Raw genomic sequence first — 15,135 nt, forward strand, 5'->3', positions numbered from 1 at the left:
ATTTCACCCAAAACTATTTTGTAATGAAATGCATGTTATTTGCATTTAAAGTGATAATTATTTTTAAATTACTAATCATAATTAATTTTCTGTTTATGTCTCTCATATTTTGGTCTCAAATTGTATATATAGCCCAAAACAAACAACAAATAAGGCTGCCCATCACAACACTTAATCCAATTCAGACACTGCTACTGCCATGCTCTTCTCAGGGACCCCACTCTTCAAAATATTTTTTAGATCTTTTTTAGATAATAAAGTTTATGTTTATTAACAAGCAGTACAAACTTGAAAGAAAAGAATGACCACTTGAGGGAAATAGTCATTCCCTGTTTCAGTCTGAGCACCATGAGGCAGAAGCTTGTCACAGTTTTTGACTGTGTACTGTGCAATCATTTCATATCTTTAAAAGCAATACTCATCTAGGACCCACAGTAAGCACTCAATATACAAAGCAGAGTGCCACACTTCCAATTCAGCTCATTTTCTACCACATTAATTTCTGAGCATCAGTAAAACTGCTCAGCATCCTGAATATATGTATAAGCAAGGCCTAGGTGAATGGGGGAGCGGGTACGTGCAATAAAAGTAACAGGAAACAAAGTGTATTGCAGAACTTTGAATTTTCTAACTTTTTATTCTATGAACTTAAATGTACAAGTCCAAGTGGATCAAGTACGTCCTCGATTCTTTCCCTGAAGTTAGAGCACAACACCAAAAATGACAACACAGAGATTATCTTGCTGTTACACCTTTACCTATGAGGAAACAGGTGGGCTGGAAGGGAGAGAAAGAGATGGTGAGTAACAAAGGAAATACAGGGGAAAAAAATTCACCAAAAAAGCCCACTTTCTAACATATTCAGCAAACTGGCATTCAATGTGGAGAAAGTATTCAGTTAAGAATGCAACTATGTGGCAATGCAGAGAAACCAAAGCTGGTTATACCTACCAGAGACCGTCGCATCTGGGTTAATATACTCATAAAGCAATCAAAGCTGATCATCCCTTCTGGACTTTGCAGCAACTTGGTTTTCTCCATGGTGTTGACTACAGCTGAAGCACCTAAAGCCATTTCTATCCATTCAAGAAGGTATCTCAAGGCACCTCGTTGGGCAGCCAAACCAAGAAGCAATTCAGAAGCTAACCTACGACCTAGAGTATCTGCCCCAGAGTTCGGAATCGTTACTCCTTTAAGAAAAGTTGTTACTTGCGATAAACAGTCCAAACCCATTGGTGGAATCTTGCTTTCATTTGCTAGAGATAAAGGTGGTAAAGAGCTGACAACTTCTATTGCAGTATGGATAACATCATTGCAGAGACTGAGGCCAGGTCCTGCCGCAGGCATCATCCAGCTCTGTCTCAGCAGTGCAAATAACAAGCTCAATCCAGTCCGAACTCCCATTTCTATGAGTGCATCTGTGCTTGACCTCGGCCGTTCACTGACAGAGTGCACATCTGTGGATCCAGAACTGCTTTCTGGTGAATGCTGTTGCTGTTTCACCTTACCCTTATCATGGTATTTATTAGAAAGTGCATAGAAGACACGCTGCAGCACAAGGAGACGCTTTCTAAGAGCTCCAGCAAACGGAGAGTCTGAGCACACCATCTTTGCCAGTGCCAGCTGGCTGCTAAGAAGGGCATCCAAGTAGTGGTCCTGCTCATCACTAGATAGAGATTCCCTCTCAAAATCTGGTAACTGAGGTCCTTTGAGGCACAGAACCTGCTGGGGCAATGGCACTACTTCTTTATTGCTAACTAACTTAGCATACAAGACAGAAACCCCCTCCCTTGTTGCAATAGATTCACTGTCTTCTGTGATCCAGGAGCTGTTTAGGTGTTCAAGCCATTTCAGCTTCACAGGTGGGACCATAGCTGCCATGCTGGTTTACTTCTTTGCCATTAGTCCTGAAGATGAAAAAACTTGTCAATATTATGCAATATTATCTACAGATCTTATTACTTACAGCATGACAAACCCCAATAATCCTTTCAGAAGGTAAGCAGCAAAAGATTAACCACCAAGAATTCCCGGTTTCACCATTTGACCTACGTGTATGTGCAGCTTACTTATAACATGATGTAAGAATTTTAGTGCAAGTCACTCTGAATTTTCTAAATCCATACGCACAGAAATTCATACAAAGCAAATTTAATTCTGCTAAGTGACATGAGCAGCATTTAAAAGATAAGGCAATTCAAGATTTAGATGTCAACAACCACAAAGGTGCAGGGCTGATAAGCATACCTCAGCACTAGGATGATTTGTGTCTGCAGGATCACCCATGTAATAGTATGATATTTTGCTATTCTATATGAATAAAGGATCACAATTCCAAAAACATACACTGAGTTCAAAAAATTTTTCACCTACAAGAACACAGACTTATCACAAATAGTCGAGCCAAGGGTTCTCCTAAGTCCATGTCTGAGAAAAAATTTAAAAATTAATAAATTAAAAGAACATTCTGATCCCAAAGAGACACTAGAGTTACTAATTTTAATGCCAATGGCATTTAGAAATTCAGTTTCTTCAAGAGGACTCTTGATGTCAACACTTTAAGTTCTGCCAAGGTAGTTTACAGCTTAATATGCAAAGAGGCTTCCTCAAAGTGAGTGTTTTCAAACTGCTCATTTTAAAAGAAATTTCTTTAAAGTAATGCTTTACCTCCTAATGTACAAAACAGATTTGTTTGACTCCTGTTTTATAATCATTAACCATGGGTTACATAGGTTCTGAACAATCACTTTCTGTTCTTTGACCCTTTAAGTCCTAATGTATCACAATTTCATGAAAAAGTACCATGATTTCCTGAAGGAGAGTTTTGTGTCCTTTGGCAGTGTGAGCTCTATTTGATCTAGTTTCAGACTAAACTCCTGGGGGTGGAGAGTGTCTCTGCCATGTAGTGAAAGCTGGTGCTGCTGCCATGCCATGCTTGTAGGGCAATTTGGTCCTCATTTTGTCTTGACATTTCACACTTAGAAAACATAAATTAAAAATATAAACTACTACAGTTATTCTGCCAATATATCTGCCAAAAAAGCATATTGTGTGCTATTAGGCACCTGCTTTTATTTCAGCCAAATTTTCCCTGCAATAGATTAACACCTTCATAAAAAGCTTTATGTGAGCCCCAGTGAGGCCTAAACCAAGGAACTTCTGTTGCACTTACAGCAGCCCCTTGGCCGGGTCTAGCCCACAGAAACTGGAGGCACAGCTGCTAAGTACCTTCCAGGGCAGGGATCATTCCTTGCACTTCACACAAGACACACCTATCCAGGCACACCACGAAACTCCCCAGCAGCTCAGCCTCCACATGACACAAACAGCCACGATGACACCCAGGACCCTGTTTACTAAGAACAGGCAGCGCTGTCTCATTTGCCAGAAAGGATTTGCCAACTACCATTAGATCCTAATAGAAACTGTAAGGCCAGTTAATGAAAACGTCCCAACTGTGGTCTTATGTGAAGTTTGCGCCTTCTCAAGAGGTAAAAGATGGGGATGTAGCTCCATTAAGAAGTTCCCTGAACAGACTCAGTCACAGGCTTTATGCTTTTACCAGCTACTCTTCTTTCTGAAACTTGAAAATGTGCTCATGCACCTCAAAGGCGCAAATACTGCTGCTTTTCCTGAAAAATTATAGATTTTTTTCCCTCCTGCCCTTGTATGCATCTCGAAAAATAGAGAGTGAAGCTTGATGTTGAGATCTTAGCAGCGCCCTACTCTCCTGCAGCTTTCAGAAGAAATCTGTTGGTCCACCTTGAAAATAAGATTGTTACACATGACAGGCAGAAGGCTTTAACCAGACACTGCTGATAAACCTGGAAATGATCTCTGAATACAAATGTAGAAGAACTCTATCTCTGCATGTAACTTACAGATCACGGAAGTTAAGCAGAAATGAGGTAACAATGGTAGCACAGTGCATAGGTAGGGTTTATTTCTTCCAACTCATTGTCACAAATACAAGCTCTATAATTGCTCCAGAGCCTGGATGCAGACAGCTCAGTTCTTTTTAGGGCAGACAGAAAGAAAATACATTTGGCTCTGAAAACACAAGTGAATCCTCACTGCTGTTCCACTATATCTGACACTGCAGGGTCAGGTGAACATGTGGAAGGTACCGAGCGTGCAGGGTGGGCCAGGCCCACACACTTTCTGAACATGCTCATCACATGTCCAAGCACAAAAGGAGAAGTCTGAAACAAGTGAAAAGTGGAGAAAAGTACTTTTCTTTCATCATCATAAATGTGTAAGAGTCTAAATATATAGCAACAGCATTACTTTATAAAACTATTCCAACACTGGAACACTTCAAACTAAAGTACCCAGAACTTTCTGGGATTTGTACTTTTAAAAAAAAAAAAGAAAAAAAAAAAAAAAAAAGCCCAGCTCACCTGCCCTTATTCCTCCCTTTCTCCTCCTGCTCCTCAGAGGAAAAAAAATAAACTGTGAGAACGTGCAACAGAACTCAATTGTCATATCTTTTAGAACCACAGTTCCTGTTGAGGAAATCACCATTTCGGGGGAGTAAATGTTTGCATATGTTTTACTGTTGCCTATTGGTAAGTCAGCTAAAATGGGACTTAAATAGCTGAACAAGGATTCCAACAGTGTTACCAAATTTAACACCTATTTTAAAAGCTTACTCAAGGGAACAGTGGGGACAAAATGCACATATCAAACCCTAAAAGCCAAGTTCTATGTATCCTGGATGTAGAATTTTTCTTCCAAAACAGCAGTGCCAGCAGCAACTTGAGCTGCAGGGGATGACATGTGAAGGTAACTAAGCCTGCCTCCAGAGCTTGTTTGCCCTGAGAGCCAGAGCCAGTGCTCCAGCTGAGCTCAAGGAAAGGCTGAGGTCCATCAAATCCTGCACTGAAACACGTGCACAAGCACAGGGAGAGCTGCAGTTAGCCATCACTGCACTGGACACCAACTACTGCTTGTTTCTCTTACAGCAGATAAAAGGAAACGTGAGGAAAAGAATTTTAAAATGAAACCTCTGAAAACACAAGGAATATAAGCAGGGAAGGCTTTTGCCTGAGCTAAGAGGAGAGTAGAACAATTATATTATGGAAGAAAATATTTTTAAGAGAGCTCTCTTTTAATGTCATAAGAAACACGGAAATTACCTGCAGCAGAGACAAAAGTTCTTTTTCCTTTTATCAGTCCATTGCTTTAAATGCACCCAAAGGTGAACCTGAAAATTCCAAAGCTGCAGACTGAATGTGCAACCCCTGGGTTTCAGATTCTGTCTCTTCAAGCTCAAAAGTCAACACCAGGTACTTCTTCTGGTCTGTCCAGGGTTTTCCCCATCATGTAAACAAACACACCACAGAGCCAAACTACCACTCGAATTCTAACTCAGAATCGAGTCTCCACATCTTGCAATGACTAGTAAGCATGGACAGGAGATAACAGGATGCATTTCAAATTCCAAGAAATCAACTTACAAGCAGCGCTAATGATTGTGAAACCACAATAATTAAATGATTGGCATGCATCTCCACACAGCCAAGAACTCAGAAAGAAAGCTGATGACAAATTTCATTACCCCTCTACCCCTTTATTTCTCTTCATCTATTTAGTTAGATGATGATTCTTAAGAAGTTTTGGCTTAGATGCATCTGTTGCACGTAAGGAAAAAATAAACACAAAACCAAGAGCCTGCAAATGTTTGTCAGAAAGGCAGAGTAAACTCTAATAATAACTGACACACTTAAGATCTTCCCTTTTGAGTAAAAATAGGGAAAAAGAGGGAAGTTGTCATACTTCGGGGAAAGCACGCCGTCTTCAGTGGCCTAGCAAATAATGTTAAAGAATTTAAAATACGGTGTGTTATTAAAGAGTTTGTTTTTTCCTTAAATAGGAATCAATTCAGACTGAAACCACCAGTGAATTTTTACAGGTCACTTAAAATATTAATTTTTGTGGTGGAAGCTTGCCTGTAATAACTAATAAATTACATGTATTAAAAGTGCGACTGGCCTGTTGCAAGTCATTATTAAATAGAACACACTACTGGACATATTAAAACTAAAATTAAGCTTGGATCACTAATGGAATAGGCCAAACAGTGAATTCTTTCAATGAGAAAAACTGCATTTTTTTAAGGAAAAAGAACTATTCCCCTGTCTCAAACAAGAATGAAATAAGGGACTGGAGATGCATCTAACTACATTTACAAGTTATTTCCATGAAACAGAAATAAATGATGAGGGGATAAACTATGAACGCTGTTCCTTCCTTCTCTCTGCTACCACAAGCAGAATTTAATCACAGAAACAGAAAGAGGAATTTGATCTAGTCATTAATCCAAGCTTGCTTATTTCATAGATACAATACCAAGTCACTGACTGCATAACGTATAACTGACCAGGAGATACAGCAAAACAAGTATTCCACTACAACTCTTTCAATATTTTTGTATATACATACATACATACATATACATGTATATATTTATATTTTGGTATTTATATTAGATACTAAAAATATCCGTGTTTCATGTATATACATATGAAGCACAAGTAATTTTTCTGCAACAATTATTTATTTTCAAAGGGGAATAATTCTTCCAAAGCATTTCAGTTAACATCAAAGTGAAAATATCAAGAAAATTACGTAGAAGTTTTTTTGTGTTTACATAAAAAGTGACATACATAAGGTAAAATGGGACTGAGAAGTAACAGTAGATTTTCCAGCCACTTACCAGCATCTCCCAAATTAGCTATGGAAAGAGATTTTTCTAGAAAGGGAACAAAGCAAACACTAAAGATTTCTCATAAATCCAGTTGGCTCAGACATGAAGACTGTCAAACCTCCAAGTACAAATATTTTTTTTCAGATTTTTACTACAGCTTCAGGAAACCAAGAAGTTTTTAGGTCTTCTCACTTTGAGGTAAGTGGGACAGCTTTGATCACCTTCAAATGCAAGAATAAGAACTCATGAAGGAGGAAAAAATCATTACTGAAGAAGTTGGTAAGGGAAGTTCTCAACTACAACACAGTCAGAGGAGTGAGGACTTTGGAAACTGCCCCAAATACTCCTGTATTTCAAGGGCACAGGGGGAGACGAGAATAATTTACAAAGGACTTCAGCATGGGGTTGAAGGTTAAAGTCTGTGGAGTTAGGAAGATCCTGTTTCTGAGTCTAGAAGGAAAGACAGGTCTTGGACAGAATACACACACTTCCCAAAGGAATTCCCATAGTCTTCCCTTTCCATGTCAGCTCAGAAATTATAGGAGATACCTGAATTTGCCACCCAAGAATCACCTCTATGCAACCAAGGAATTTATCCTAATATAAGTAAACAGGAAGTTCCCTTCTGGAGTTTAGATTTTTAAAATGCTTAGAATTTAGAAAAGCTCCTCAGAAGTTGCTGCATGTACACCTAATAGAAGGAATGCTGGGACAATTTAAAGAAAGGTGGAGATTGGGCAGAAGCTGGACAGTGTGGCTACATTACACTCTGTAGCTCCTTGAGGAGAGCAGGAAGATCAGGAACAGCTCTAGGCAATTCCAGAGAGGTAACACAAAATTCCTGCAGGAAAGGATATAGTATGAAAGTCACAACAAGAAAAAATAGAGGGGTTTATGTTTTGTTTTAAAGGAAGTTGTAGAAAAGATCCTTAAAAAGCAGAAGGTAGGATTATTATCCTGCTGTTTTAAGTAGAGAGTGTAACAGTGCAATTCTGCCAAAAAACGAGTTTTTAGTCCTTAGCACACACACTCAACTTATCAACAGACAGAAACCACCAAAACATGTGGAAGTGAGGAGCTAATTTTTTCTCTTTTCCCCAAGACATCATCATCTCCAACACAGCAGCTCCACCACATTGCCAAATGCAGAAAATCACTAGTATTCCAGCAAGAATAATACAAGTCCAAAAATAAAGAGGAAGAAGGTGCAACTGCTGCTCAGGCTCTGGAAAGGAAAATCTGAAAAATCAGCTCAGAAATATAGGTAAATCTTGAAGCACAGTGATTTCCCATTGCTTGTACAAACCTGAATCTCCCTGCTCAATGGTTATTTTACAGCTTTGTGCTTTCCCCCCTGTACAAGGTCCAAAGAAGTAAACACTGTAATACAGGGAACAAAAAGAAAAACTGATCTTATAAGATGTTGTCAAATGGACACAGCAAATAAGGGGAATGTATTTTAACCTAGTCTTTAGGCTAGGCAGAACTTCTCACAGTCCATGGAGATTTTCAAACATATAAAATGCGTAAAATTAAATACGTATCTTAAATCAGTATGAAGAAAGTCCGTGTTCCTAAATCAGTGACACTAGCACACACAGTGAAGATATAAAAATGACAGAATTTATCAAAGCTACATACTACTAACAAAGCTACAACCATGTTTTTATTTAACTTAGCCTGACTACAGCAGAAATCAAGCACACACAAAACTAATTATTCTGACAGAAGCCAAGTGCTCAGGCTCTTAGAACTCCAGCAAAAGTAGCTGAAAGCTTTATTTTCTGAAAAGCTGTTCAAAAACTGTACTTGTAAAGCTATAAATATTGTATCTCCTAAAAATCAAAAGTTTCCTCAGAGGAAAAATAAACCTCACAAGCACTTACTCTCTCCCTCTCTGCAATCAGCAATTTCAGCAACCTCTGTAAGACGCTGACTACATTTATTTTATGGGAACCTAATTACAAAAGCCCGTAACACAAAGTCTGTCTGTACAGTCAAATCACAGGCAGCAAACACCAAAATTAAATATGAAGATCTGGATATGAAACTGAATTCTATTCACTGCCTGCCTGCAATGTTGTACCACACACATATACAGAGCTCTCCACTGCGTTTTCATTCACAATAAACTTCCTGGAGCCTGCAAGAGTTCCATTTATCATTTTCAACATGAGGGGCTCCTAGGTTACCTCCTGTGCTCAAGGTCCCTTCAGCATGATGTCACCTGGGTGGGTTCTAAAAAGGATCAGAAAATTTAATATTTAAACAGACGGCAGTCAGATCACTCTACAGCTATTGATGCTGCTACAAGTAGTTAAAGCTTTGTTTGCAATAGTGAGAAATTAACTTCTGTGATGGGCCAGAAAAATCAAGCATTTCGTGGCTTGTGCAAAACTCAGGAAAGATTTCACAATCAGAATAATCAGGTAATTCTATGAGCTCATTAGGAATATAATTCAATAAATTCACTGACTACTGAAGAACTTTATTCCGGGACGTTATTTTAGATAATTTTTGATATAGTGTAAGTTCTGTGTTCATTGCCAATCACAACTCTGGAAAAGCTAATGCAATATGTTTCTATATACTGCCCCACTGATGACAGCATTACAGCTGTATTATACAAGTGGAATCTCTTCAAAGTTGCAATACTTTAGTTTCTTAGCAAAGGGCACTCAGAACCTTTCCAAATTATTTGTTCATTCAAATACATGTAACATTGTTACCAGTAAACCAAAGTCTGTATCCAAGCCTACTAAATACTATCTCAATATTCTGTCAAATTCCTAACCCAGGATTCCCACCCTATTGTAGGATGCCAGACCTGAATGTGGAATTCAAGATACGGCTGTACCTTTATTTTTATGCAACAGAAGGCCCGTTCTCTGGTTTTGCCAACTTCCACTCCTAACAGTTCCTGACGTTCCATAAAATGACAGTTTACCTCAAGTTTTTATCATTCCAGTCTCTCATACTTCTTACAAAGAAGCCACGAAGTCCCAGTAAGAATCTTGCTTCACATACTGCCAGCCGGTAGAGCGCAGCAATTTTTGCGATATTTATTTCAATTCTACAACCTGAAAGTACAACTAAACCAAGCTGATTTGTTTCCCTTTTTTCATAAATAAGGGATCGTATGTACAGGATTTAGCAGCAGGTACCGGAGCCCCAAACAGCATCTACAGCCTTTTGAAAAGTGATTTAGAAACCAAGAATATATATAAAAGTAATTAAAATCCTGCCTTGCCACATGCCAAAAATATGAAATGTACAGAAATGCAAAACCCACAAGACATTTCATATTGCTCATGGCCAGGGGACACTAGGACAGTTGAAACCAACAGGACATAATGTTGCCTAGAAAAGTTATCTGTCCAATAGTTCACTAGTGCCATAAAGCACTGCAGGTCACTGTGCAAGACAGGAATCTTCAAAGGTTCTTTCTGGCCTGCCCATGTAGTCTAGACACACTGCCATGACAGATGCAAGGTAAATAGAATCCATCCAAAACAGTCACAGGAAAGAAAAAGAGAAAATAACAAATTAGAAAATACTGATACTGCAAAAAAATTACCACAAATTCACAAAGAATTGAAAGCAAAGGGACAAAAAGTGTCATTAGAAGCAACAACAACAAAAAAAAGATAAAAAGGCAGCAGCACTAGTAACAGGAGATGGACTGTGAAACAGTGCAGAAAAAATGAGCTGTGCTCTCCTACAGATTTGGAATGGGAAGCAAGAAACAAAAGGAACTAACTCAGAAAAAAGCAAGAAAGAACAGCAGCTACAGCAGATTGTTCTTCACCCCTGAAACACTACAGTGAAATACACACCAGCATTAATTCATGTGAACATCTGTCTCCACTGAGCACAGTGGCTACTGTCTCTCCTCCTTGCACTGGCCTCCTGCTCAGCATATGGAACCCAAATGAGTGACACCATCATTCACAATAAGATTAATTATGCAAACAACCTCAACTTTTCTTTCCAAATACTGAATTCCACCTAACCTTGTATTTGTTAAGTAAGCCATGGTAAGGTTCTGCCAGATATTTTTCCAGTTTTAGTCTTCCTACGTGATTTTAGGTTCCTGTGGGATTATTTATTTATTCATTATCAGGTATAGTGTTGAAACCAATAGAACCCTATGATTTCAGCTGGTCACAACTGGTCATTCCAAAAACCTTTTCACAGACACTCTAAAGGAAGACAAAGTTATTTTTAAGTGAATATGAAATTAAACCTATTTGCCCTTTTGCCGTTAGGGCTTAAAAAGAAAAGTGACACAAAAACTTAATCATGGTTTGTCAACGTAAACTCCTGGAGGCTGTACAAAATCTACCCAAACAGACAATACAAATTATCATTATTGTTCAGCAGATAAACTTAGAAAAATCAATTTCATCCATTACTTCTTCAGATGTTCTAAGGTTACTGAAACAAAAGCTGAGAATGCAAGATGCTCCACATACACAGTCATCAAAAGCAGTTTGTGAAGAGGAGCTGAGAAGCAGAAATCCCCCTGCATCAAAAACATCCCAACAGTTTGAGCAAAGAAAGGTGCCTGATCTTGAGTAGGAAAAGGGATGAAAACTCTGGTGAGGTTTTAGCACTACCACTCTCCCAAAAAAGGTACAATCACTTGTACTTCTGCTGTGTAGTTACAGTATTTTCAACCACCATAACACATAGAAAGAGACATTTTCTCAAAAAAACTACAAAAATCTTGCAGATGCATTTACTAGAAATCATGACTTGAAATTGAGAAACTCAGCAATGGACAGGTGAGTGCAATATGTACAGACAGACAAAATTCAAACCCATTCAACTTTCAAGTTAGCTGTCTGTAAGCAGAAAGGTGGACTGCAGCCTACAGATAAATAGCCAAGATAGACAGACAAAAAGGGGACATCTAAGAGCAATTGAGAGACAGATACCTGTTATCAGGGCCTGTGATAACAGGAAATGGTTTTAAACTGAATATGGGGAGGTTTAGATTGGATATAAAGAAATCTCAATGAGGGTGGTGAGACAGTGAAGCAGGTTACCCAGCCAAGTTGTGGATGCCCCATTGTGTAAACACTCCCTGTTAATATTTGCTTTTCTTGACTCAGAGAACTCCTGGTATAACTAATTGAAAAAGAAACTTCTGTTGTGTAAATCCATGCATTTGTAAGGAAATGTTCTGAGGATGACATTTCAATATTACCTAGTCCTGACAAAAAAAAAAAAAAAAAAAATTACTAGTAAGGAGGGCTCAAACTGCAGGCTCCTCTTTAAGCAGTAAATTAATTCCAGCTCCCAGCAGAGAAGATGATTGCTTGAGCCACCTGAACATCCTCCCAACCAGCTTGGTGACATCAGGTCAATCACAACAGACAGCCCAGGCCAGGAAATACACCTGGCCACTTCCAAGGTCACAGTTATGTTTGCTGCTGATGGGCAAATCCTGTAGGCACTGGGCTCCAGGGGGGCTCTGTTTTCTTTTTTTAAAAATCCAGAATTTACAAGGGTTACTCTGAATGACTTTAAGGCGCAGCAAACAGCTGCAGCACACTGGCATTTATTTGTCACAGCAGAGCTTCGATTTCTGAGGGCTACTTCAGATGTTTTTAAAGAGCTAACACCTACTAGATTTGAATGTGCCACTAGACCGTCAGTCACCACAAGGAAGACAGACAAAAAGAAAACCTGGCAGCAATTTCAGAGTTTGAGTACTTCTGAGAGCCAACCACGGGAAACACAACCAGCACAGTACTCACCATTCACTACCACGACTCTGAGACCAGGAAGTCAAAACAACAGTAGAGAATTGCCTCCCACTTTTAACTAGAACACACCAGTGCAAGATAAAAATCTCCCGAGTTACATGAACACAGGAAGATTAAGTATCTGTACAGGATCTAAGACCATCGTACTGAAAGGCTAATGACTTCCTAACAACCTATGACCAGAAATCAAACGCCTGCTCCACCGAGCCTACCTGAAACACATATAATTTATGTCTCCATTGTTTATTTTTAAAATGGGGATAAGTGCATCTCTACCCCACGAGCATTACAAGAATAATTACACTGAAACCAGAAAGAAAGATTGGAATACTACGCGTGTCTTAATGTCTTAAACAAAAGTACTTAAACGTACAAAATTTTACTACTCAAAGACAAATATTGCTTATTTCCCATGCAGCTTTCCCCATCTTTAAAAATGGTCCTACTCCAGCCACTACTGATAATTTAAAATATGCAGAGCACCCCTGTACTGTTTTCTTTGAAAAATAAAGATTATGGCTACCTCAGATTGGTAAATTAAAGGCAAAACCGAGATCTTTAGTCAAGTCTCTTAAACTGTTTCCTAATCAACTACTATCCATTTAATTCAGTTCTGAAACAGCAGAACAACCAGTTTTCACTGGTAAACTATGTTTCGATTCACAGATTAAATGAATTTTAAAATGCTCTGTTATAGTCTTACTACACCAAGGAGTCTCTTGGCAAAAATAAGTCAGACTTTAAACCCCTACACTTAATTAACAATTACATAAACACCTCCTTTACACAGTTTCTAAAAAAAATTTCAGCGTTCCTACTTCCCCTTCAACTCATATACTTCCAACCACAAAAACACATCTAGTCTAAATGTTCAAAGAACAAAACATACATGACATATTTAAATGAGAACACAGGAGCAGAGAGGGAAACCTCAGTATGGATTTGCACTCAAGAGACAAAAAGCTTTAAGATGTTTCACCTTAAAACACAACCGACTGTGATTAAAGCCACCTAACAAATTCCTCATAGGTGCAAGGATACAGGAGACTGGCAAAGCCCTTCTGTTCTGTAGCACAACATTGTACAGCTTCCAATCTTCCATGCAAAAAAACAGATTCCTCTCAGAATGGGGAAGCAATAGCAGACTGACCAGGTGTGCAGTCGACCTTTCCCCAAAACTACGTGAGACTTAACCCTGAGATCCAAGTCCTCCGCAGCCCCACATCCCAGTGGAGCAGACGTGTAAATAGGGGGTCTCCAACAAGGAGCATGAAATTCAGCACATGTAAACTTAGAGCTCGGAGGTTTCACTATGAAATACCAGCACAGAACACTCCACTAAACTACAGATGTGACCGACCTCATGAGACAATAGGCATGTGTACATATGCAGATACACCTGGGATAGGTATACACAGACATAGAGCACACGGCTCCAGCTACAGCAAATGACACCATCCATGAGGAAACAATCAGCTTAGATACCTGACAACAGAAATGGAAATGTTTCACCTGCACTAAACCTCTCCTATATACACTGTGAAAGGGAGAGGGCATAACAAATGAATTCTGCCCTTTAAAAGAAACATGAAAAGCAGCTTGTGTACAGCAACATCTGAATGAAATTAGCCATATGCAGTTAAAAAAAACAAACAAACAAACAAAAAAAAAAAAAAAAACAACAAGAAAACCCCCACCAAAACCCTGAAATACAACAACAAAACACCTGCTAGGACTTCACCCTGAAATACAAAAAAAATCATTTCTAAGTAAAAGTATACATATAATGTTTCAATATCGCAGCAAAAGCCAGCCAATATGCCACGGGAAGATGGTGCAATTCAGATGACAGGTCTGGAGATACAAGGAACACCGACCTACAGTCATGCACACAGCTGATGAAGGCAAACGTGACAAATTTCAGACTAAATTCTGTGACACCTGCGGGTCTACCTGGGATGTACCGTAGCCAGAGATGCATTTAACACTTAGAGGAAAGTGCGCGGCCACACTACAACCGCATCCACGAGGCTCATGGGGGAAAGCACAGGCTCCCAGGACCTCAGCCGAAGCACAGTGCAGAATCCTTACAATTTATACCGCTTTGAAGAGACGCAAAAAGCCCCCAGCGAAGGGAGAGGAGCTGCCGGAGGACTCCCGTCCTTCTCCCACCCTCAGCAACAGGGCAGTGACACCTGACCGGCCCCGCTCGCCTCCCTTTTCCCTCACGGCGGCCCGCACCTTCCCCCGCTCCCGGCCGCCCGCGGCCGCGGCCCCGCGGTGTTGCCGGGCGGGGAGGGCGCGGGGAGAGCCCCCGGCCCGGGCCGGCCCAGGCCTCCCGCCCCTGCCCGCGCCCCTCAGCCCCGCGCGGCCCGCGCTCACCAGGCAGCGGCGGGGCGGCGGCGGCGCTGGGCCCGGGAGCCCCGCGGGGAGCGGGGCCGGGGAGCGGGGCCGGGGAGCGGGGCCGGAGATCCCGCCGGGAGCCGCGTCCTCCCGGCCCGGATTGTCACTGGGAAAACATGACGCGGGCGGGGAGCCGCCGTTCTCGCGGGGCTTCCGCGCGGCTCTCGCGAGAGCGCCGGCCGCTCCCCGCCGCCGCGTCCCGTGCGCGAGCACGCGCGGCCGGGCGCTGAGGGCGGGGCGGGGGCGCGC

The 15,135-nt window shown here is 40.6% G+C and overlaps 1 protein-coding gene across 1 annotated transcript in view; it reads right to left on the minus strand.

Moving 5' to 3' along the window:
• HERC1 (HECT and RLD domain containing E3 ubiquitin protein ligase family member 1) overlaps positions 1 to 14,979 on the minus strand; it is an 83,445-nt gene extending 68,466 nt beyond the window's left edge. Inside the window, exons 1-2 of the mRNA XM_066196370.1 lie at positions 14,866 to 14,979; positions 952 to 1,907 (exon numbers count right to left, since the gene is read on the minus strand). Coding sequence (XP_066052467.1) covers positions 952 to 1,881 — 930 coding nt within the window. The 5' untranslated portion in view covers positions 1,882 to 1,907; positions 14,866 to 14,979. The remainder of the gene's footprint in view (positions 1 to 951; positions 1,908 to 14,865) is intronic.
• Between the last annotated feature and the right edge of the window lie 156 nt (positions 14,980 to 15,135).

Source organism: Chamaea fasciata, unplaced genomic scaffold, assembly GCF_029207755.1.
Source record: "Chamaea fasciata isolate MVZ Bird 193981 ecotype frontalis unplaced genomic scaffold, bChaFas1.0.hap1 SCAF_14, whole genome shotgun sequence".
Taxonomy (NCBI): Eukaryota; Metazoa; Chordata; class Aves; order Passeriformes; family Sylviidae; genus Chamaea; species Chamaea fasciata.